The sequence below is a fragment of the Cordyceps fumosorosea genome (assembly GCF_001636725.1).
Source record: "Cordyceps fumosorosea ARSEF 2679 chromosome Unknown scaffold_3, whole genome shotgun sequence".
Taxonomy (NCBI): domain Eukaryota; kingdom Fungi; phylum Ascomycota; class Sordariomycetes; order Hypocreales; family Cordycipitaceae; genus Cordyceps; species Cordyceps fumosorosea.
In genome coordinates, this window is record NW_017387303.1 from 477,417 (window position 1) to 500,955 (window position 23,539).

A 23,539-nucleotide genomic window follows, 5' to 3' on the forward strand; every position below is an offset into this window, starting at 1 on the left:
GCCCCCCCCCCCCCCTGCATCCCCCACTCCATTGTCTCTGTCTCCTCCAGGGCTCTCCAGCCGTGCAAAAAGAGTGGGCTGTCGAGAAGGTTTCTGAAACCGCCATTTACGTAGTTACCCACCAGTTCATCATGGCTTCGGTTTGCCAGGTTTATATCCTGTCGCGCCGTCGCCTTGCCTTTCCGTCTTGTTCTCTCCCTCCGAGGTCACGGCGGCACGGGTGCGGTCGGTAAGCTGACGAGTGTCTCGAAATGAACCGATCAGGGTACTGTTCCAAGCCCACGGGTTAATCTCTTGCCGTCCATCTCCCGTACCTTGCTTGCTGGGCGCCTATGTAGGTTCTAGGTTTGTTCAGACGACGAAGGAAAAACTGGAGAAGCAACGCCGTGGGGGCCTGGCCAGCACGTTCACCCCTCCACTGGACTGGACTGGGCTGTTAAAGCGGCGACGACCTTCCTCCCTCTCTTTTCTTCCCTTTTCCCTGCTTTTCCACCGCTGTCTTTCTTTCTGCTTGTCTTGCTCGGTCTTTTCGTTTTCTTTTTCTGCATCGCTTGCCTCCACGCACACGCGTTCAAGTCGGATGGGCGTATCGCTTTTTCTGCACTGCATCCATTCACTCCTTTTTTTGCCCTCGCATCCTCACCTCGGCACCGCTCGGTCAACCTGTCAACCCCCCTGCCGCCCCTTCTCACCACGGTGTCCTTACATCTGTGATCCTGGGACCTGTGCGCCCAGCTGCTTGCTCAGCACCCGTCGTTGCTTTTCTGCGAAGTCCGGTCCAGAAAAGGACCCCTCCCCTCCCCCCGGTCCTCAGATGCAGGGGGCCGGGCGGCAAAAACACCCAAACCGACCCGACGCCGCCCCAAGCCGGGCCGGGCACAGGCATTCATGAGTTGGCCACAGACCGCGTTCGCTTCCCCATGGGTCGAAGAGGGCAGTCGGCCACCCACAGACGTGGTTCGATACCGCTCAGATGTAGCAGCCGTTGAAACGACACAAAGGCAAAAAAAAGAAGCACGGGCGTGTCATGATGTCCATCCGCGATCTGTGCCGCCCTGACAAGGCCAGCCCCGGGTTGTGGGCTTCCCAGGCTGGCTGGCGACTATGTACGTACATAGACCGTAGACCTTCGACTAGTATGGTCAAGTTGCCCACCATCCATCTTCCTTCATTAAGAAAAATAGTTTTGTAATTGTGCTGCCCCGGCATGGTGCAGGGGAGAGAAACCTCCCTATTCCCCATCATTTTTCCAGTCATTTCTGCAGGTTTTTGGCATTGGCGTCGCGCCCAAGTTGTTTAGTGTATACAAGGTTACAGATTAGGAAGGTGCCCCTGGCCGAACCCCACTCGATTTTCGGGCAGATTTGTTTCATCAACGAGGGAAAAATAGTAAGATTTTCGTTCGGCGCTTCGGCCACAACGAGTTTAACACAGATGGCGTCGGGGATCGACAGGAACACAAGGCTGTGACTAAACAAAAAAGACAAAAGTTCGCGTGTTACCAATTATCACAAGCAGAAACAAACATCACAAGTTCAAGGACTAAAAAAAAAGAGAATATATTATGTGGCTAATTATTGCAACTCGCCTTGTCCATAACACTTGCTCTTTTTCACCGCTCAAGTTGCATATACGGCAGATATGCCATCTTGGCCATAATAATAAAAACTACCCAATAAGATCCTTATCCTTTCTAGAAAAGAAAACAGCCATATCCTCAAGTAATAATAATACCCCCAATAATATAAAAAGAAATCGTTCCCATCCAAAAGTGTCGGAAAAGTGTTCTGCCTCTCTCAAGCCAGAAGCAACTTCGCAATTAAGTCCGCGTTTTGTTCCCAACAGTCGTAATAAAATGATAATGAGTGTGACTTTGTGCGCGTATTTTTCTCTCGTCTTGTCGCTTAGAAGAGAGCGGCGACAACACCGACGGCAACCACGGCAGCCTCGACACCGAAGCGGCCAGCAGCGGCAGTAACCACGGGAGGCGCGGTGCTAGGGACCGTGGGAGGACGGGTGCTGGTGGTGATGGCAGGAGGCTGGGTGGTGCCAGGAGGAGGTGCGTGGGTGGAGGGAGGGGCGACGCAGCCGCCGTTGGGGCCGGTGGTCTGGCCGGGAGGGCAACCGGAGGAGCCGGGGGGAGGAGGGACGTGGGTGGAGGAGCCAGGGGGAGGGGGAGCCTGGCTAGAAGAGCCGGGGGGAGGAGGGACGTGGGTGGAAGAGCCAGGAGGAGGAGGAGCCTGGGTAGAAGTGCCAGGAGGAGGAGGAGCCTGGGTAGAAGAGCCAGGAGGAGGAGGAGCCTGGCTGGAAGAGCCAGGAGGAGGAGGAGCCTGGCTGGAAGAGCCAGGAGGAGGAGGAGCCTGGCTGGAAGAGCCAGGAGGAGGAGGAGCCTGGCTGGAAGAGCCAGGAGGAGGAGGAGCCTGGCTGGAAGAGCCAGGAGGAGGAGGAGCCTGGCTGGAAGAGCCAGGAGGAGGAGGAGCCTGGCTGGAAGAGCCAGGAGGAGGAGGAGCCTGGGTAGAAGTGCCAGGAGGAGGAGGAGCCTGAGTCGACGATGCAGGAGGAACGGCCCGGGTCGAGGACTTAGAAGGAGGAACCTCGGTGCTAGTCACAGGACAAACGGTGGTCGAGAGAGAGATGGTTGAGGTGACGACAACAGTCGACGAGGCCGGGCAGTTGGTCACTGTTGGCTCGCACTTGGTGATGGTCTGCGTAGAAGTGGTGTATACGGTAGAAGTGGTCCACTGGGTGGTGGAAGGGGCGGGAGCGGTAGTGGTAGCAATGCCGGTCGACGAGGCCGGGACGCTGCTGGAGGGAGGCACCACAGTACTGCTGGAAGGCGGCGCCTGAGTGCTGCTGGAAGATGGAGCCTCAGTGCTGGTCACAGGGCAGACGGTAGTCGAGACGGAGATGGTCGAGGTAACAACGACGGTCGACGAGGCCGGGCAGTTAGTGACAGTGGGCTCACACTTGGTAATGGTCTGCGTAGAAGTAGTGTAGACGGTAGAAGTGGTCCACTGGGTGGTGCTGGAGGTGGCAGGCGGCTGTGTGGTGATGGCCGTCTTGGTGGTGTCAACAGAGGAGGTTGGCTGGCTGCTGGTTGGGACCGAGGTGCTCGAGGAATGGGTGGTGGGCAGCTCCGTGCTGGACGACTTGGTCGTGGGCACCGAGGATTGCGTGGTGGGCACCTCGGTGCTGGTAACGGGGCACACGGTGGTGGACACGGGGATGGTCGACGTGACGGTGATGGTCGACGACGCCGGGCAGTTGGTCACGGTAGGCTCACACTTGGTGATGGTGTGCGTGGATGTCGTGTAGAAGGTCGACGTGGTCCAGCTGGTCGTGGGCGGCTGCGTGGTGACCTGGGTGCTGCTGCTGGTCGTGACGTGAGAAGCGGATGAGGTGGTGGCCGGAGGAGTAGAGGTGGTGGCCGGAGGAGTAGAGGTGGTGGCCGGAGTAGAGGTGGTGACCGCAGAGGTGGTGCTCACAGGAGGAGGAGTCGAGGTCTCAGTGTCCGTGGTGCAATCGGTGGTCGAGCTGCTAGTCACCTGGGACGAAGTCGAGGTCTCAGTCTCGGTGGTGCAATCGGTAGTCGAGCTGCTGGTCACCGGGGGCTGAGTGGTGGTGGTTGTCGGAGGGTGAGTGCTGGTCGTCACCGGGGGAGGAGTGCTGGTCGTCACCGGGGGAGGAGTGCTGGTCGTGGTGACGGCAGTAGAGGTACTGCTGGTGTGGGTGGCCGTGTAAGCGACGCACGAGCAGGCCGACGAGAGCGCCGAGACGCCGGGGCAGTTGCGGTACTGGGTGGGAATGGCAGCCGCGTCGGTGGTGGTGCCGTCGATCCAGCCGATGCAAAAGGCGGGAGCCTCATGGGCGTAGCGCTTGTCAATGAGGTTGCGGTAGCAGCCGTCTTGCTCACAGTCGGGGTATGTCCAGGCGTGAGCGCCGGCGGCCAGGGCCGAGATGATGACGGCGACAGTCTTCATCGTCGGTGTAAGCGAGAAGCAGCACAAGAGCGGGTAGGAAGCGAGTATGTGTGAGTATGTGTGAAGCGAATGTGTAGATAGATGTAGGACTGTGCGAAAGAGACGGGAGGGAAGAACGAGGGACAGAAAACAAAGCTTCTTCTTGTGTCTAATATGAGGGTGAAGAATGGCTTCCTGTGAATGCTGGGGGAGGAGACCTGGGGTCCTTATACGTGTGTTCGCCTGTCACACGGCTGGGCTGCAGAGGGCCCCAGCTCAGCTGTCATCACCAAACACAGTACAAGCACATTTGGCGCCCGTTTGTGTGGGAATAGCGAAAACCTAGGCCGGGATCTCATGTCCTCCTCGCTCTGTCTCTCCACCGAAGCAGAGACTGGATGGGCGCAAGCGCAGACAGGAAGCGTCGTCCAAGATGGATACCCAGCCGCCCATACCACAATACGAGCCCAGCTTCGGGGCAACATCGCACGCCCCCCCCCCTTCTCAGACACCGTCATAGGCCGTCCGTGAAGAGGCACACGCCCCCCCTTGCGATCCTGTCTGATGGAGGTTGGGCAGTTGATTCGGTCTTAACCCTCCAGTAACGCACATCCTTGGGGGGGCCCGGCATTTACACGCACGCCCCACCACACTGACCAGGTTCCCCTGTCGCTCTGCTCTGTTGAGAAATGGTTGGTTGGCAAGTCTCTCTGTTGTGTAATAGCGGCAAGGGAAAAAAAGTCACTGGACTTGGGGGTCCCAGCAGGGCCGCTCAGCCTTTGCTCAGAAGGGAACTGCAGCGGTTGAGTTGTTCTAGTTGCTTTTTCGCCTGCAGTGATTGGTCCTGGTGGCTTTTTCCTTTTGACCTTTGTTTCACCAGTCTAAGCTTTCCAGGGGTCCTGCAGCCGCCATGGTCTGTCGATGGCCAGCAGTTTGTCATGGCTGTTGATGATTTCATTGAATGATGGATGGCTGGACCGTGGTCACAGCAGCGTCGCTGTACAACTTTTCATTTCCGCCCACCGTCGCCGCCGTACGGCGCCGTCAGGCATCACTTTTTACCTGGCCAGTTAATTACAGATTAGCAGCTAATGTATTAATAAACCGGCCCGGGATTCTTTGGGACTACTTGCCCTATTATTACCAAGAATCTTCGTATCGGCAGCATTGGACGCTGGGGCTACTAAAAATCGAGCAGCAGAGGTGCCAGGGCGGTGTCATCGACTCATCTATGTTGACTGTGTGTGCCGTGCCAGTGACGGGGTGCGCTGGGAACCCGGCGGTGCCACTAGGAAACGACAGGCCCTCGGTTCGCCGGATACACTCCGTCTTGGTGCGTTGGCGATGAGCCTCTGGCTGGCTGGCTGGCTGGCTGGCTGGCTGGCTGGCTGGCTGGCTGGCTGGCTGGCTGGCTGGCTGGCTGGCTGGCTGGCTGGCTGGCTGGCTGGCTGGCTGGCTGGCTGGCTGGCTGGCTGGCTGGCTGGCTGGCTGGCTGGCTGGCTGGCTGGCTGGCTGGCTGGCTGGCTGGCTGGCTGGCTGGCTGGCTGGCTGGCTGGCTGGCTGGCTGGCTGGCTGGCTGGTTGAAAGTGGCCGGGAAACCAAGACAAATGGAAACAAGACCGCTCGAAAGAAGCATCGCATGTCCACTTTTTCTTCGTCGTCTTATTCTCCGTACGATAGTGTCCTGCAGGATAGACCTGTTACGAGGTTGGTAAGACGATTTGCTGCTGAGAGGCGCCGAATACCACGACGTTGGTCTTGCAGGAACGTGCAGTAGCGGCGCTGATGTGTGTTGTCCGTCTGGTTGTTTGTGGGCTCTGCCCACCACACAAGCCTTTTCTTCGTGTCGCCCTTGACGCTCCCTGCCTCTGAAGAAGAAAACAAAAATGTGGACGCAGGTAGGTAGTCCTTTCCTCGTCTGGGAAGAGCTACACGCAGGTGGCAGGCCTCCGCTGGCTGCGGATGACGTCCGTCAATCACCCTGCTCCTCTGCAGCTATGGCGCTCGGCGGCTCGGTTCCCCAGCACAGCCCAATGTGATTTGTGCTTGCTCGCGCTCCTTTCACTCGTTTGCTCCATGTGACAGCTTTTCAGGTGATAGAATTTTGTAAATCCAGGACCGGTATGTGCCCTTTTTTCCTTTCAGGGAATATTATTCACCGGAAAGCTGGCATTGCCGCCCACGCAACCATCCACCCGGATCCCCGTAGCCGCCTAGCCCTGGGCTGGGGCGGGATTGGTCTTTTTTTAGCACTCCCAAGTCGTGGGTACTCTATTGGCGTTACCCGCTCCCATTGTTCTTTTTAGGCCGCCATCTCGGACTTCACTTCGTATGAATGAATGGTTGGTGGCTCTCGCTTCACGGCCGGAGCTGAATTAACCACGCCCATCTCTTCCCAGTGTGTGAGGGGCCAGGCATTTTAGACACTGGGAAGAGAGCGAGGCTGGCTGGGTGTGTGAGGAGGCCGGGACGGCCGGCCAAGGGATTGGATCCCGAGATAGCAAGACCTTCCCGGCGGCCGTGAAACGTTGTGTTAGCGGTTGCCGATCCAATTTGATGAGAGGCCGGCGCCAGAACGGGCTGGCCAGCCAGCGTAGATGAACGAGAAGTGGTGTGTTGCACGCCTTGTACTCCGTACGATTTGAAATAATTAATCAGGAATCTCCGTATCGTTTTCAGCCTCTGACGCTCAGCTAGCCATGCCATCTCGTTCTGGCATGACGCATCGTGGAGCGGTTGTGTTGGCAGGGCTGAGGTAACTGGGCGAGAAACAGCCATCCCTGCTTTTATGGTCGCTTATTATAGGCTTTGCTTTGCTTGATTTGCTTTGCAACTTGCTGTGGTTTGACTGCAGAGAGTCCTTTTTACTGCCTGGGCGCTGCTTGTTGCCCGGTGCATGCATGGCGTGGGGTTGATAGACTGGTGAAACGGCGGGAATAAACGGCTGGCTGTTGACTAGAGGACGGCAACGGCGGAAGGGCCAGCGACTCCATCTCTGGGAAATTTCTGTTCGCTCGTATCTTAGTTGATGAAAATCGTCATGCAAGAGTCATCGAGGCTTTTTTTTCTTGGCCTCTTGCGCATCCTCGACCCAGCATTCTGGATCCTTCCTGTCGGCCGGAACCTGTTTGCACTGCGAGGAAAGTGGTGCCGTGTGGATTTCCAGATGGAGAGAGAGGCTTGGAAAAGAAACGGGCTGGGAGGATTAGTAGTGAGGCAGTATACGAAGTCCAGCACTGGCCAAGCCGGAGCCAAGCTGGACGATAACAAGCCGATGAGGGCTCCGGAGGAGAGAGATGGTGATTGTCATGGTTATGGAGTCGGAGGTGCCTGCAGATACGTGGTACATGAATACGAGGGAAGAAAAAAAAACGCTGCCCCAGTCCCAGCCCTGGCATTGAGCCACTAGCCACCTATTTTACCTTGGGTAATTCATGCAGGCAAGGAAACAGCCAGCAGAATCACCCAATCACCAGCCACAACAAGGCCCTCCGCCCTATAAACTCGCCCGCCCTAATGCACGCCGCACAGGTTGACGGGCATTAGCTTCTCTTCTCTCGTAAAAAAAAAAGAAGAAAAAAGAAAGTGAAAAAGATGCATCGTGCATCGAAAAAAAAAAAAACATGGCCTTTCTCTGTTGATGATTTACGAGACATGGCAGAGGAACGAAAAGATCACATGAGAAATGGTTTGAGGTGATGTGTGTGGCTTGGCTTGTGCCGTATAACTGCGGCGTCACTTAGACGACGGTGATGGCAATTTCAGTCCGTCCTACCTTTTGTTATTGGCCCGTGGTCGTACAAACAATGCCCGCCCTTGAGATATTGCCCGTCTTTGTGCTCTTCTCTTCCCCGCCCTTTTTGTTCTCTTGTGATGTGATGAAGCTTGCCTGCTTGCCTGCCTGCCCTGCACTCACCCCCCCCCCAGCTGTGCCACGTTGGGCTGTGCCGGGCCAATTCGACAGCCTGTGATAATTAATGAATCCTGTCGTCATTCCTTTATCAATCCCAGTCTTTGCCTCATTACCTACTGCCCACTTTAGTCGCGCTCGCTGTTCCGGGTGCCTACTCAAAGAGTGTATCTCCGGGCAACAGCTTCTCGCCACACATCCTCCGTGCATGGATGGTCGGTCGGTATAAGATGCAGCCCTGTATAGGGACGATCTGGACATCGTACGAGGTCAGCTTCCCAATTCTTCCACGTTTGTTTACCCTGGTGCCATTGCGATTTTCTTATTCGGAACTGCTCTTCATGCGCCGTGGACCTTCACCCACCCCCATTACTAGCTTGACAGCACAAGTCACTTTTACGCTTTTGCCCGCGCATGAAGCATGAATTACGATATTTTATGCTGGGAGAACCATTCGATGGCTGCCCAAACTCTAACCAGCCTCAGCTCCTGCTGCACTGGAACGTCACCTCCCCGCCTTCACGTTTCCGCTGCCACGCAAGGGACGGCATTGCCCAGTGTTGCTGGGCATCTATCTGCCAGGTACTGCCTTTGAGATCGCAACTGCGACACCTCCGCAAATTCGCAAAGCATAAATGTTGTGAAATGTCGCATTTGCCAATGTTTTATTCCCCGTTACCGATTCACTACTCTGCTGTAACCTGACGCAATCAAGATCAAGTGTCGCCATGTACCCCGTACGACAGACACGCCAGCCCTTGCGTTGGGTTATTCTCCCAGTCAGCCAATCCTCATTTTCCAAACACCGTTTCTTTTTCTTCCATCTGCTCATGTTTTTTCCGGCCTTGACACTACGGTGGCGACATCTGCACATTCGCTCCTCGCTTCCCAGCCCTCTCAGCTCGACAAATTCTACACTTGGTTGCTTGGCACACGCCCTGCGATGCGCAAACCAATCCATCCGCTGCATGCATGAGTAACCCACAGCGTCACAGCGGTACCTTGAAGCCGCTTTATAGCGGCAAGATCTCCCATCGCAATTACGCCGCTCTCTTCAGAACCTGCATCGTCCAGCTAACTAGCCAGCCGCCCTACCAAGAGTTGGGGTGCCTCCTCCCTCCGCCCAACACCTTCAACACCTTCACCACCATCCCCGGACTTTCCGTGTGAAACATTCTGACAAGCCAATGGATCCAGCCTCATGCCCTACAGAGTGTTTGTCTTGGGCGGCCGCACGGCCTGCCGGTGGCGTGGGCTGGGCCTGCGCCGCCGGATCGAAAAGGGTTGGCCAAGAGGCTGGTGGTGCATCGTCAGAAACGATATCATGTATATGTGCGGCCGCATGTGTGCCGTGAGCGGCCCGATGAACATGCAGTGCACCCTCATTGAGCCAGATATTGAAGAAGCAGATGCCGAAATGCGCATATTGGCTGATCGTGGTGGTGATGATACTGCAGTACCTCGGCAGAGATCCGCCCATCCAAGTCTCATATCCGTACCAGGTGCAGAATTCCTGCACACATCAGCGCGCTCATTTTCGCAGGAAAACTATTCAACGAATGCAAAATCGCTTCTCTTTTCCAAGTGAGCAGTCTTGTGCAGCTTGGCTGAACACAGATAGTCGGAAGTGGTGACCACCCACCACTTACAGAACAAAAGTCCCTCATGCACTCGTCGATAGTATGCAACCCGTTGCCAGGTGCTTTTGCATTTGTATCATGTCCAGTAATATTCATCAAACTCGTCTAGTCTATAGTCACCCTCACGCCATCAACTCCTCACAGCCATTACACAACACAGTCTGCCACCCTCCTCTAGTTGTTCACCAGCACATAGCGGAAGCGCGCCTTGCCGTCCTCCATGTCCAAGATCGCCTGGTTCGCCTCCGACATGGGCCTCTTCTCCACAAACGGCTTCACCTTCTTCTCCGCCGCAAACTCCAGCATCTCCCGAATCACCTTGGGGCTCCCAATCGCCGAGCCCGCCAGGCTCCTGCGCCCCAGCAGCAGCGGGAACAAGGGCAACGGCACCGGCTCCTCCGGCGCGCCCACCTGCACCATGCTCCCGTTGAGAGCCAGCGTGGTGATGTAGTCCGCGATCGGCATCTTGGCCGACGACACTGTCGAGATGATCACGTCGAAGCGGCGCGCGTTGTGCGCCGCCCACTCCTTGTCGTCCTCGGTCGCGATGTAGTCGTCGCAGCCGAGCGCCATCGCCTCCTCGCGCTTCGAGGCCTTCCGCGAGATGCCGACCACCTCGTCGGCGCCGAGGGCCTTGGCGAAGATGACGGCGAAGTGCCCGAGGCCGCCGACGCCGGCGACGCCGACCTTCTTGCCGGGGCCGACACCCCAGTGCCGCAGGGGGGAGTACACGGTCACGCCGCCGCAGAGCATGGGCGCGGCGTGCTCGGGGGCGAGGCCGTCGGGGATCTTGATGACGAAGTGCGAGGGCGCGCGGTGGTAGAGCGCGTAGCCGCCGTACGTCTTGTCGCCGTTGTAGTGGATGGAGCCGTAGGTGTTGATGTTGCCGTTGACGCAGTATTCCTCCTCGTCGGTCTTGCATGGGGTGCATTCTTTCTTGCCCCGGCCGAGGCACGAGTCGGACTGCGCGCCGACCCCGACGACGTCGCCGACCTTGATGCCACCCTCGGCCTTGGAGCCGACGCGCACGGCGATGCCGACAATTTCGTGTCCGACGACGCACGGGTAGGGGGTAGCACCCTAGAGAAGGTCTGTTAGACGCCGTTGCTCTAACCGGTGGCACTAGGAGAGCATCGGATGTCTCCCAGGTCGTTAACGTTGGGGAAAACTTACCCAGCCAGAACGGAGTGTGTGTAGGTCGGATCCGCAGATGCCAGAGTGAGTGATCTTGATATCGACATCGTTCTCCTCCCACTTCTTGGGCTCAAACTCCTTCCAAACCATCTTCCCGTTGGCAGACTCGGCATCCTCGCCCATCCAGCCCTCGAACTTGTAGTCGGTCGTCATGGTGAAAGGCAGTTGTAAGTGGTATTATGCAGGAAAAAGGTGTAAGTGATTCCCAGCTTCAATGAGACCAGAGATCAACCAGGATAGTGTATGATGTATGATGCAAGAGGGAGTCCCGGCAAAACTAGAGAGCTCCCTCGCTCCCTTTTATATCATCCTATCTCAGCAATCGGGAAAAACTCAAAACTCATTACGACGGTGATATCATTGAGTGTGGTCTACACTCTCGCCGGCTTCCGCTTGGACTGGTCTCTCGCTAGTGGCAAAAGCGCATCGAGCAGTCAATCATGCAGGCCAATCACGGCGCAGGCTTATCGCCGATGAGACCTGACTAGCGACCATCGGGGGTAGCCATGACAACATCGAAGAGCAGAGACCAGATTATTTCGGCGATAGGTGATGCCAAGGTCCCGAAAGTCCACTGTTCGTAATGGCAGCTTGCGGGAGGCCGGACTAGACGGTACGACGGAGATAGGAGGGCAATCGTTTCAAGCCAATCGACGTGAAACTTGGCATCTTTTCATCAATCATGAATCGCTGATAGCGCTTTGCGGGACGGCTTGTTGTTTCGGACTTACGGCCATAATTGCATCGAAAGAGGTGGTGGCATCGTTCCACCTAGAGTTCCAGCTATTCTGGGACCCTGGGAGCTAATCATCTGTTAAAAAAAAAGGTAAAAAACAGGAATTGATTTAAAGCAACTTAAAAAAATTCATCTATTTATCTGCACTGCAGCTCCGTCACTCTGCCGCCTGTCACCTGCATATGAGACATCATGTCCCTTCTCCGATGACTGATCCTCCGCTGAGCGCCGAGCTTCCCTGTCCTCATCGACGACGGCGCGCCAGCCCATGTACCAAGGACCTGAGAAGAGCTCTTCCATGCGCTCCATCGGGATCCCCTTGGTCTCGGGAGCCCACAGGCCCAGAACGACCAGGCCGACGGCACAGACACACGCCCAGAATACATACGCCCCCCAGATGTGCAGGCTGACGAACATGTTCGGCGTGACTCTGACGATGGCGAACTGGAAAAACCAGTGCAGTGCCATGTTGGTGGCATAGCACACGTTGCGGATACGCGTGGGATAGATCTCGGCGCCGTAGAGATACTGCACCGTGCATAATCCGATGGACCATCCGGCCGCGTAGATGAAGACGGATGCGATCGCGGCATCTGAAGCTGCCTTGTTGTGCTTGTCGATCCAGACGCCCATGTACACAGCCATGTAGATGTGGGTTATGCATTGGAGAAATAGGCCTGCGCAGAAGCAACGGCGGCGGCCAAAGACATCGACGAGAGCCCAAGTGAAGATCATGGTGAACACGAGCTTGACCACGCCGTACGCACCGCTGGTAATGAGTGAAGTGTTCTCGCCAACAACTCCAGCATAGCGAAAGATTTCCGGGATATAGTATGTGATGCCGTTGCCGCCAGACCACTGCGCGACCGTCTGCATCGCCGCACCAAGAAGGAAGCGCGTACGGTAGGTTCGTGTGGTCACTACTTCTTTGAAGAGGGTCCACATGGAGGAATCCGCGAGAATTCGCTGCTTTTGGCGGAGTTCTTCGTGTATTTCGTCAAATTCAGCGCCAAGCGAGTCATCTTCAACCGTCGTTCCTCGCAATCTGGCCAACGACTTGCGTGCCTCTTCGAATCGACCCCTTGAGGCCAACCAGCGGGGGGTATCTGGTAAAAAGAGAGAACCAATGAATGCGATGCCAACGGGGGCCAAAACTATACCCTGCACAAGGCGGTATTGCATCCGTGTGGCGGGAAGAGTGGCGTTGGCAGCGTAGTTGACAAAAAAGCCTTGAGTTATACCGTCAGCGTGGTAGGACGGGAAGCCTGGTGATATGATGGATGGACTCACCGATTGTCAAGATAGTCAGCAAAATGACCATGTAAATACTGACCACCATTCCTCGGGATCTTGCCGGGGCGATTTCCGAGAGATACAGGGGAGCAACGACAGTCAGGCCACCAGCACCGAGGCCGCCCCAGATGCGGGCGAAGAGCATCAGGCCGATGATCCCGGAAGAAAAGACTTGCATCAGGATCCCGCTCGCCCAAAGGAGGACGAAGAACTGCCAGCTCCTCAGGCGGCCGAAACGGTCATTGATGGTCAAGGCAAGGAGAGACCCAAAAGCGGCCCCCAAAACGCCAAAGGATGAGATGTTGGCCTTGCGATTGGCCAGACCAGTCGCATCCCCTTTCCAGAGGCTGGGGAGGAGACCAAAGTCGCGTTTGAACGAGTTGAGCCCGACAGAGGCGCTGAAGCCGCCTTCGTCATAGCCTGCGTTGGAAGAGTTAGTAGTGCATAGAAGTGCGAGACTGATGCGGCGGCCGTACCTTTGGGAATGGAGCCGCAGGCGATGACGATGATGGTCGCAACGTAGTAGGCGTTGAATTTGGCCATGGCCGCTGGGTCAAACGGAATTTCCAGCTCTATGGCTCTTGGGGAGTCAGCAATGGACGAGAATGGCCAATTGGAGGAAGGTATCGTCACATACACAGTCATAAAAGATATTTCCTTGCAGCAGACTTCAGGAGCTTTATATATGCCGGATGACGAAGGTTTTGCTTTCTGGGCAAGGGCCGGCTTTGGCGTGCTATGCTTTCTGGGGAAAGAAACCCCTCAACCCCATTCGACCCCGCGATCTCTTGCGGAATCGAGAATCGTCGCTTCGAAGATGCGAGCGACCGTTTTGTGATGGATGGTAAAATTTGCAGAAACTGGCGAACCCATCCAGGCTGGAGTTGTCCCATCCGGCTCGGGAGTTCGCCGAGGCTTACTACATGTATGTAGGAAACCCCTCTTGCCGTTGGGTTAGGGGAGACGGAAGAATTTTGTGGCGCAGCGCTCCGGGCTCGGGGGACTGCCGATCAAAATGTGGCTTTATCGGCGCCGCGGAAATAAGAACATCGTGGCGCTGCGCTCGGGGGACTCCCGATAAGGCATCAAGCAGCCCGTGGATTCTGAACCAACATTCATGGTTCCCGCCTTTTATCATTACGGAGCTTCTGGTCTTTTTCATCAGTTCGCTAGCGGGTTATACCCGAGCACCGGTTGCACAATGGCCAAAATGCCAGGCTTCCACCGGGTCTATTCCGTCTGGTCGCCTCGCGTGCCTCTACAAAAGTAGGGCTCCCTCTCCTACGGTCACTTGAACGGCTCATGATCCAACACTTTCTGACCTGTGCTTGCTAGAATACTCAGATTTCCAATTTTTAGAGGGGTTCCCGATTTGCAATGCGCATCCAAGATACCTCCTTCCCCAAATCATCGCCCTCTACTTATGCTCTCTACGCGCGCAGGCGCTCACCCGGTTCTGGTCGCGCCGGCAACAAAGACCAAGCCATATCTCAGCAAGGAGACATGCCACAGCTCGAAACCATCTCTCGGTAACAGGATACCTCCGGGGGCCTGGGACTCGCACATGCACATACTTGATCCTGAGCGCTACCCGCTGGCCAAGGACGCGCTGTACCGCCCCAACTCTTACACGCTGGAGCAGGCGCTAGCATTTGAGTCGTCTGTGGCGCTGGACAACATTGTTCTCGTTCAGCCGTCCATCTACGGAAACGACAACTCCTGTCTGCTAGATGCGCTCCGGGTCCTCGGTCCGCACCGGGCCCGAGCGGTGGTCGGCTTCGAGCCCTCCGCCACCTCCTTCGAGACGCTGAGGGAGTGGCACGCCTTGGGTGTTCGAGGTGTCCGGATCAACCTATCTTCAGTCGGAAAACTAATTGGCAGCGATGACCTTCGGGACTTGCTCCATTCCTACGCTCAACACTGCAGGCCGCTGGGCTGGGTCATCCAGATCTACATCCCGATGGGGATGATGCCGCTCCTCGAGCCGATCGTGCCCAACCTCGGCGTGAGAGTCTGCATCGATCACATCGGCCACCCTTCCCTCGGCGACATGTCCTCCGGAGATCCCTACGACATCCACGGCTTCAGCTCCTTGGTCAACCTCCTCAAGGGCGGCAGCACTTTTGTCAAGCTGTCCGCGCCGTATCGCCTCGGCAGCGAGGCGAACCCGAAGAACCTGGAAGCGGTGTCCAAGGAGATTCTACGAGTGGCTGGCAGCAGTCGGGGGGTTTTTGCGACGGACTGGCCGCACACGCGATTCGAGGGTCTTGACATTCGTCCGTGGATGGAGGCGGTTCTGGACTGGTGCGGAGACGACAGAGGTCTCGTGGAGAGGATATTCCGCGAAAACGCACGAGAATTATGGGATACATAGAGCTTATACACGAATTGAAATGATACATATAGAAGTCAAGTTTCGAAGTTTAATGTTTTTTATTTCTTAATCAACAATATGAGTTGGGCGGATCAGCCCGCAGGCCCAACATTGCTGGCTGTTGGCTCCCCGGGAGCCTCCAGCGACACTTATTTCTACTTTCTCCGTGTCCAACAAAGTCAGCAACATCAAGCACAATAGCTTATCCAGACATTCAATCTCAATCTACGGGCATCAAAATAGCCTTGACTCCTGCAGACGTCGCTGTGGTTTGGTGGTGCTCCAGGCGTCTCGGCAAACTCCCGAAGTCATTCTCTCAACCAACAAGGATGCCAGCTCGGCAATCGAATCACGACGAATCATACGTCAAACTACTCGGAATCTGAGCGAGCACAGTAAACGTTGTTGATGCTTTCTGATAGCGAAGAGTTGGCTCTCCGGTGTCCTTGAGGCGATATCAGTGAACAAGATATAAATCTACCCATTACGTCCATCTTTCTAGCCACTAAAAGCTCGCTACCCAAGACCATCATGGATTCTTCTTCGACAGTCCTCACCAAGATTGTGGCAGGGGGCGTCGCCGGTGTCTCTGAGACCCTCATCACGGTAAGGCTTTCGATTTGGAATGATGCATCGGCAATCATCTAAACCCCGACATCGCAGTATCCGGCCGAATTCGCCAAAACCAGACGCCAGCTCTCCTCCGGCCCTCCGTCCAGCTCCTTCGCTCTTCTCTATTCAACGATATCCCGGCACGGCTTTGGCGGCATATATGCTGGCTGCGCCGCACTTGCACTATCCAACGCAGCAAAGTCGGGCATACGTTTCCTCGCCTTTGAAACGGCCAGAGCAAGGCTAGACGCCGCAGCCGGCACTCTGCCGGGACAGCCACGGTCTGTGTGGATCAATGTCGCGAGCGGGCTGACGGCGGGCGTCGCAGAGAGCATTCTTGTTGTTACACCCGGTGAAGCAGTGAAAACTAAGATGATACATGCCACCTCCAAGTCTCATGACGGAGCATACGCAGGCCGTAGCCTTGTTGGTGTGACCGCCCTTCTCGTTCGCAAAGAGGGTATAAGGGCACTGTGGGCCGGGCTTGCTCCTGTTCTCTGCAAACAGGGCACAAACAGCGCGGTGCGGTTCACGACGTTTGCGATGCTGCAGGAGCAAGTCGCAAAGTGGTGGCCTAAGCTGGACGGAGGAATCTCAACCACCCTCGTCCTAGGTGGCGTCAGTGGAGTGGTCACAGTGTAAGTGAATCCTCTTGGGCGGTTGTGGTACCACGTGTTGATCAAATAGGTACACGTCGATGCCCTTTGATAACATCAAGACGAGAATGCAGCGTGTGAATTCTCAGTACAAGGGCATGTTGGACTGTACCAAACAAACACTCCAAAGAGATGGTATCGCAGCCTTCTGGAGGGGCACATCTCCAAGATTGGTTCGATTGACTGTAAGTAGTATTGGGATAACCCCAGGGAACACCCAGCACTGACTTCGGTGTGTCGTAGCTTTCCAGCGGAATAACATTCACCGTGTATGACAAAGTAGTGAGGGCGATGAGCCATTGGCCTGGAAATAATGAATTTGTACATGAGCCAAGACGACTCTGATATTGATGAATGTTAGCGAGTAGGCGCTTTTTATCGTCATGTCCTGCTGCTTCCGAGACTGTCGATAGCAGCCACTCGAACGCTGAGCGGTTCGAATGTGGACATAGTTTCCATCATCGACGCGAAATCTATGGGGTTGATGGTGAAGTCCTCGGGGTTGAGAGGTTCCACGAAAGGGAAGGGGGAAGATCCGAAATTGTTTGCCGATTCTGGACCTGGAGGAATTGCTGTTGACATATCAACTTGTCGTGAATCTGGAATGCCATAGGAAGACATCAAGGGCACAGCGTCCGACTTCGGGAGGCCTAGTCTTGTCAAATCTAGATCTAGCGTCTTGAGTTGTTGAGTGATCAAGTCAAGGGCGCCGCTAATAACTGGACGAGAGCGGCAAGTATTAGCTTTCAGGGGGGGCAAAACAGGGTGTGGCGTGTGATTTACCTGGATTGATCATTTGGACTTGTGCGAGAGCTCGCACACCATACTCGAGATGACGCATTGCTTGTGAGTCCTCCGGATTGGACTGAACTTGAAGAAGAAAGATCGAGGTAGCAATGTAGACGCTATATGAGAGAGACAGGACACAGTAGCGAATCCCGAATGTGCGACAGAAAAGGTCAAAGATGGAGATGACGGATGTCGCTGAGTTGATGCACTCGATGAGGTAACTTTGCAGCGGCTGGATACTGCCTTCTGTTATTGTAGTAGACTGGGACAGCATTGGACGGTAGAGCAGGATCTTGAAAGTGTGATACAAGGAGCTGGGTGGATCAGTTAGTTAGTTTCTATCAAATGACGGGAATGTTGCTGTACTGACTTGAGGGTGACGACGTGGGATGGCGGAGCCATTGAGGGGAGGTCTCCAACATCAATCTTGAGATGCGTAGGGAGACTATTCCACCACTGCCGAAGAATAGGCGCTTGCTTCTCGACGCAGTCTCGCAGCTCAGCTCTGGTGTTGGACTTGACAGGGTCATACATATGAAGCAGGATCTCGTTCAAGATCAACGAAAGCTGACATGCTTGCATGAAACACGAGGTTGAATGTGCTGGTGACGGGGGGTACTTCCAGCCAATCTCGCCAGTTATTCCGAACGGAACCCATGGCTCACTCTCAGAAGAGTCATCCACTATTTTCGAGGTCAGCAACGAGCCAGAGATGCGCGGCGGGGAAGCCTACAAATGATCCTTGGTGGTGATACCGAGGAATACTTCAACGTGGGGGACCTCCCAAGATAGAGACTGAGGACTTTGTCCCACAAGAAACAGCTCCAGAATAGACGGTGACGAATTTCGACATCCTCATCCGTCAACGGAACAGTTCCGGCGTACTGTTCGCCATCGACACATATGCCCAAGTGGTCCATTATGCGAAAAGCCATGCCACTGTATATCCATGCCTGCGCACTGTTTCCAACGCTACACTCCTGGGCACTGAGCAGCAGAAGGGCCTGTACCGTCGGCACAGAGCATGTTGTTTGAATGGAGGGGAGGCCACTTGTGAGCTCTTCGAACACCATATTTCTGGCGTGTTTGCCGAAAAGAGCGCCGCCGTCATAGAACTTCTCGAGCTGTTCCCTGACAGAAGGGTCGCTCCTGCCCCAACGGGTTGAATGTGATAGGATGGCGTTCATCAGCGTGTGCGAGTAGTAAGGGCCCATGCTTTGAAGATCACGGGTGAAGGCTGGCCGGTATATAAAGTTGAACATTGGCTGGATCCAGCACCAATGGACGTTTAGGAGGTACTGAAACGGTTCCGGAATTTCCGAGTAGTTCTCAAGTACCCGTTGCTGCCAGGCGTTGGCAACTAATCTTTGCCGCCTCTGAACTGTCTGCTGAGAAGACGATGTGGTAGATTCATTAGGGGAAGACTCGCGGCCGCTAGGAAGCTGAAAGAAACTGGTCAGGCCGGTATATGTGATGCCTCCTTGCCCGTCGCCCTTCACTCCTTTAAGGCCCCCAGTACATGCAGTGGCCCCATCCTCGCGGTCATGTTGACCTGAAGCGTTCGCTAGCGAGGACGCGGATTGGCCTAATGAGGCAAGGGGTGGCGTTTGGTTGAAGAGGTGCGCAGTGCTTGGAGATCCGTGGCCATGAGCTATGGCGAGTTCGGCTTCAAGCTCCTTGATGCGTTTTTCCAACCGCGAGGTGTAGCTCAGGGTGGGGTTCCTGTTACAAGATCAGCCTTTGGATCATCCAGCTCTAGACAAGACCATGTAGCTGGGGCAAAGCGACGGTAACTAGAGAAGGCTACGCACTGCTTGTAGATACAATCATCTTCTCGAGCGATGCAGCGATTACACCTCGGCTGCTCTCCTCCGCATTTGACCTGTTCAATGGGTGAATCACCAGTCAGCAAGTAAGCAACTAATCACGCCTCCTTTTGGGGTGCAGGGCGTCTTACCTTTCGACGCCGACACGTGTCGCATGAGAATGAAAGCTTCTTCACCTCCCGAGCAGACATCGAAATTCATGAGGCGCCGTAGCGCAACGATAGTGGCGAAGAAGACGACGAGGCGACGATTCTCATCGAGTGCTGAAGTGGATGGAAACGTTCAGCCACTGCAGCTACTGTTTGCCCACCACTACAGGCTCTCCAGCAGCCTCTCCAAATCACGTTGGTGCCGAATTGGTCAATGGGTCACGTGGCCATAAATTGCATCACACGATTTCAACGCATTTTATTCAGGCCACAAGCAACTGGATGGAAAAAAAGCTGATGAGGAAGCTGAAGAAGCTAAGTAACCCCAGGCTTCTCAATTGACTATAAATACAGGCCATGAAGACCATCTCTTTTTAGGCTAGCAATCAAACACTGTTCTGACGCGGAATTCCCCATCCAAATTGTGGCTCAGACATTAGCTGTGTCGCTGATTATGGGAGAGTTAAGGCTGCTTAACGGGCCGCAAATGCGTGAGAATGCATCGGCTCTCTCTTTGCCTAGCAGTTTTGCAGCGCCGGCGACAACTGGCTCTCTGGCGCGGGACGCAGAGGTGGTACCGTCCGACTAGTAGGATTAGCTATCCCGGGACCGTGGGAAGCTAGCCGGAGCTTGCGCCGGTTTAATAAAATATTCATCCATCCGCCACGACGTTACGTCGGCGAGCTCTTAACGGCTCGACCTATCCGGTAGTGCAGTTGTATAGTCGTGGTGCGGTATTCATCGATAGCATCAGCCGACAGCGTCTTCGATGACCTTATCCAAGAGCTCCTCCTCAACCGCATCGTACCAGGCCTGCGACTGCAGGCCCTGCCGCACGAACTCCTGTAGGCCCTCCAGCAGGAAGTTCTGGCAGTTCCAGCCGCCGTCGTTGTGACGGCCGGTGACGGGTGTCGCCGCGATGATCGCACCAGGCGCCGTGACGGCTTCGGGCCGGACGAGGACGGCGCCGGCGTTGACGTGGGCGAGGTAGTTGGCGGGCTCTGACCAGTCCGTCTTGCCCTGCAGTCGGTAGACCTTCCACGGCGCCGCCTCGTCCTCGCGCTGCACATGCACCGTCTCGTGCAGCCCCGGGTCGTCGGGCGAGGAGATGTAGAGCAGGACGTGTCGGTTGTAGTAGGTGTCGGGCTCGCCACGGAAGATGAAGATGGTCAGGCAGACGGTGAGGACTTGCTCCGCGATGATGAGCTCGACGTCGGGGTCATCGTCACCAGGCAGCGCGCGCGCCTGCGTGCCGGGAAATGGTATACCGGTCGATCGGACGCTGGATATCATGATGTCGACGCTCCTCTGAGCCAAGTCAGGTCGGTTGCGTGAAGCGAGTCGGCGGGACGGGTTGGGAGAGGTGATCGGGCGAGGAAAAGTGGCGAGAGTGCCTGCTAGCTTTTAGGTGTTTCTGCGGGGTCGTGGTGGTACAGACGGAGCGTCACCGTGAGGCGATACGGAAGGGTCTCGAACGACTTTAGCAAAACGTGCGTGTCAACCGTCGAGTTGACGGAGCCGTGGAATAACCTCGCCTCTTGCATCATGACGTGTTGCGGCCCGTTGGTGCCGGTGTGAGCGCATGTAAGTAAATAAGGTTGGACCGGAATGGTTGCCCGTTTGCGGCCGCCCTGAAAAAGGCAGCCCACGTCTTGCTCCCACATTGCGAAGAAAGACTACAGTTCCCCAATGTTCGTCAATTCGTGATGATATCAAGACATCTATCACCTAGTGTTTGGTTCCTTTTTTTCCCTCGCGTTTTGAGCGTCAAGGCAGGGAAGCTCCGTGTGGTGGATGCTGCTTCTGGAGGAAGCCGGCGATGCCGACTGATAAGAACATCACGCTACCATCATTGAACTCGGAGTATCCAGGACGCCGCGCGACATTAGCCACGAATCTTTTTTTGGGTGGCCACGCGACACATAGATACTGCGTCAAACCAGGCGAGCATCACCCGTCGCAAGGTGTTGATGCTTGTTGTAGGGTCCACGATTCAGAGATTGCTACAGGGTAAGCTATGACGTCGCTACAATGTCGGTAGATGTGGATGAAAGGGAGCAGCTTGCCGGGCTCTCAGCTTCGCATTGCGTGCGCGGTAAAAATTCAAGCTGCATGGGACGGAGCCGAAATGTCAAATGAGACTTGGCATGTAATATGATGAGATTTTCGTATGTGTTTGCTGTTTGTCAGACATGGCAGGGCACTGGAGTGGTCCGGAGCTCTGGAGGTGCATCACGTTTCCTGAGCGGAGCCGCCGACTGGCTCTCGCAGTTAGCCGGAGTAAAGCCGGCGCAAAGCACATAGAGGTACAAGGCCAACGGAATTTGTGACTGGCGATAGCCTCTGAAAGGCAGTCACGGGCATAATCGAACAGGGTTGCGACTGGAGTTTTCTAGCCGGCTTCTATACTAATACTGAAAGATATCTATGGCATCAACCATTCGCGGACTGCCCGAAGACCGTGATGGCTCTCTTCTTCTCAGAACTCGACGGGTGCGCACGGGCCAAGCACAGGCTTTTTCCGCCGCACCAATCAAGTCTCCCGACTGTTCCCGAGCCACCTGCTATAAATTTTCCTTTAGTGCCTTGTTTAGTGCTTGACACCCCCTGAAGGTCGCCGTAACGTCGTTCCTGACCTGCGGGTCCCCTGGCTAGCCCCGGCCTTGGGCGAAGTGACTGAGCGAGAAAAAAAAGTCTCAAACCGCACTCTGGCCCGAAACGTTTCTTTCCCTTTTTCTCCCCAAGCACCCTCTACCCGCTCCAATCTCTGTGTGTTTTCCACAACTTCGTCTCTTCATCTCTCCACTCCTGTGTTCTCCTTCGTCGTTTCTCTTTGCTCCATCATCGCATAACATCACCCACAGTCACAATGGCCTCCGACGCGAAATCCACCGGCTCGACCAAGCTCGACGCTGTCGTCCAGAATGTCAAGGCTGCCGAGCCTCAGAAACTGAGCGGCCTCGCCCTCTACTCCCGCTTCGCCCTTGCCGGCGCCATCTGCTGCTCCGTTACTCACGGTGCCCTGACTCCCGTTGATGTGTAAGTTGCCCTGGCTCCTGTCGGCGTTCTGCCGCGCCCTCGGCTTTCCCCCTGGCTGGCCCGGCCATCCGGATCCAACTATTGCGCATCGCGATCAAGCACTCAATTGACTAACGCGCTTCTTCTCCTTGACAGCGTCAAGACCCGTATCCAGCTTGACCCCGCCACCTACAACCGCGGCATGATTGGCGGCTTCCGCCAGGTTGTCCAGAGCGAGGGTGCTGGCGCTCTCCTCACTGGTGCCGGTCCCACCTTCGCCGGTTACTTCCTCCAGGGTGCCCTGAAGTTCGGTGGTTACGAGTTCTTCAAGCAGCAGGCCATCAACAACCTTGGCTACGAGACTGCTTCCAACAACCGTACCGCTGTTTACCTAGCCTCTTCCGGTGCTGCTGAGTTCTTCGCCGATATTGCCCTCTGCCCTCTTGAGGCTACCCGTATCCGTCTCGTCTCCGAGCCCACCTTTGCCAAGGGTCTTGTTGACGGTATGGGCAAGATGCTCAAGACCGAGGGTCTCGGCGCCATGTACGCTGGATTTGGACCCATTTTGTTCAAGCAGTAAGTTGTCCCGAACTGTGACCGCCTCATTCGTGAGCACGCACTAACCGGACACCAGGATCCCTTACACCATGGCCAAGTTCGTCGTCTTCGAGAAGGTCTCTGAGGCCGCTTTCCGCACCTTCCCCAAGGAGAACCTCTCCCCCTCTGCCCAGACTGGTGTCAACCTGGGCTCTGGTCTGATGGCCGGTTTCGCTGCTGCCCTCATCTCCCAGCCCGCCGACACCATGCTGTCCAAGATCAACAAGACTAAGGGTCTCCCCGGTGAGGGCACTACCTCGCGTCTCATCAAGATTGCCAAGGAGCTCGGCATCAAGGGCTCTTTCACTGGTGTCGGTGCCCGTCTCGTCATGGTCGGTACCCTGACCGCTGGTCAGTTCGCCATCTACGGTGAGATCAAGAAGGCTCTCGGTGCCACCGGCGGCGTTGAGATCGCCAAATAAACGACCTATGGATGCTCGCCTACCCCCAGAGCCTCTCTCCGTGGAGGCGCTTAGGCGGGAGGCGACGGGATGATGTGGTGCGATACCTCGTGTGTCTGGCCACAGGCGGGTCGAAACCGCCAAACCAAACATAACCTTTCCTTTGTTCAAAAGACGGAGTGGTGGATGATAGGAAACAGGCCAGGATAGAATTCGAGGGGACGAAAAAACGGCTTTGCGCATGTGCCCAAGCGCTGGGCCGCGCTGTATTTGCAGCTGCTTCTTTCCGACATGAGCATATAGAAAGCGAGCAACAACACAATCGGCTTGCTGGGCGGCATGCGTGCGAGAACCAACACTTTTTGCGGCAAAGGTTTTGGCAAAC

At 55.7% G+C, this 23,539-nt stretch overlaps 7 protein-coding genes across 7 annotated transcripts; 3 read left to right on the forward strand and 4 right to left on the reverse strand.

Moving 5' to 3' along the window:
* Nucleotides 1–1,904: 1,904 nt before the first annotated feature.
* ISF_01842 (hypothetical protein) lies at nt 1,905–3,980 on the reverse strand (the record flags this gene model as incomplete). The annotated part of the gene is made up of 1 exon (XM_018845449.1): nt 1,905–3,980. The coding sequence occupies one exon, from the start codon at nt 3,978–3,980 to the stop codon at nt 1,905–1,907; it is 2,076 nt and encodes a 691-aa protein (XP_018707172.1).
* Nucleotides 3,981–9,683: 5,703 nt separating this feature from the next.
* ISF_01843 (Alcohol dehydrogenase superfamily, zinc-type) lies at nt 9,684–10,856 on the reverse strand (the record flags this gene model as incomplete). The annotated part of the gene is made up of 2 exons (XM_018845450.1): nt 9,684–10,589; nt 10,683–10,856. The coding sequence occupies 2 exons, from the start codon at nt 10,854–10,856 to the stop codon at nt 9,684–9,686; spliced, it is 1,080 nt and encodes a 359-aa protein (XP_018707173.1).
* Nucleotides 10,857–11,568: 712 nt separating this feature from the next.
* On the reverse strand, nt 11,569–13,275 carry ISF_01844 (Sugar/inositol transporter; the record flags this gene model as incomplete). Its single annotated transcript, XM_018845451.1, has 3 exons — nt 11,569–12,668; nt 12,730–13,152; nt 13,209–13,275. The coding sequence occupies 3 exons, from the start codon at nt 13,273–13,275 to the stop codon at nt 11,569–11,571; spliced, it is 1,590 nt and encodes a 529-aa protein (XP_018707174.1).
* An 880-nt stretch (nt 13,276–14,155) lies between these two features.
* ISF_01845 (Amidohydrolase 2) lies at nt 14,156–15,106 on the forward strand (the record flags this gene model as incomplete). Its single annotated transcript, XM_018845452.1, has 1 exon — nt 14,156–15,106. One exon carries the CDS (start codon nt 14,156–14,158, stop codon nt 15,104–15,106), a length of 951 nt encoding a protein of 316 aa, XP_018707175.1.
* Nucleotides 15,107–15,637: 531 nt separating this feature from the next.
* ISF_01846 (Mitochondrial carrier domain protein) lies at nt 15,638–16,360 on the forward strand (the record flags this gene model as incomplete). Its single annotated transcript, XM_018845453.1, has 2 exons — nt 15,638–15,712; nt 15,770–16,360. 2 exons carry the CDS (start codon nt 15,638–15,640, stop codon nt 16,358–16,360), a joined length of 666 nt encoding a protein of 221 aa, XP_018707176.1.
* Nucleotides 16,361–19,888: 3,528 nt separating this feature from the next.
* ISF_01847 (hypothetical protein) lies at nt 19,889–20,431 on the reverse strand (the record flags this gene model as incomplete). The annotated part of the gene is made up of 1 exon (XM_018845454.1): nt 19,889–20,431. One exon carries the CDS (start codon nt 20,429–20,431, stop codon nt 19,889–19,891), a length of 543 nt encoding a protein of 180 aa, XP_018707177.1.
* A 1,576-nt stretch (nt 20,432–22,007) lies between these two features.
* On the forward strand, nt 22,008–23,175 carry ISF_01848 (mitochondrial phosphate carrier protein; the record flags this gene model as incomplete). The annotated part of the gene is made up of 3 exons (XM_018845455.1): nt 22,008–22,177; nt 22,313–22,732; nt 22,791–23,175. 3 exons carry the CDS (start codon nt 22,008–22,010, stop codon nt 23,173–23,175), a joined length of 975 nt encoding a protein of 324 aa, XP_018707178.1.
* Between the last annotated feature and the right edge of the window lie 364 nt (nt 23,176–23,539).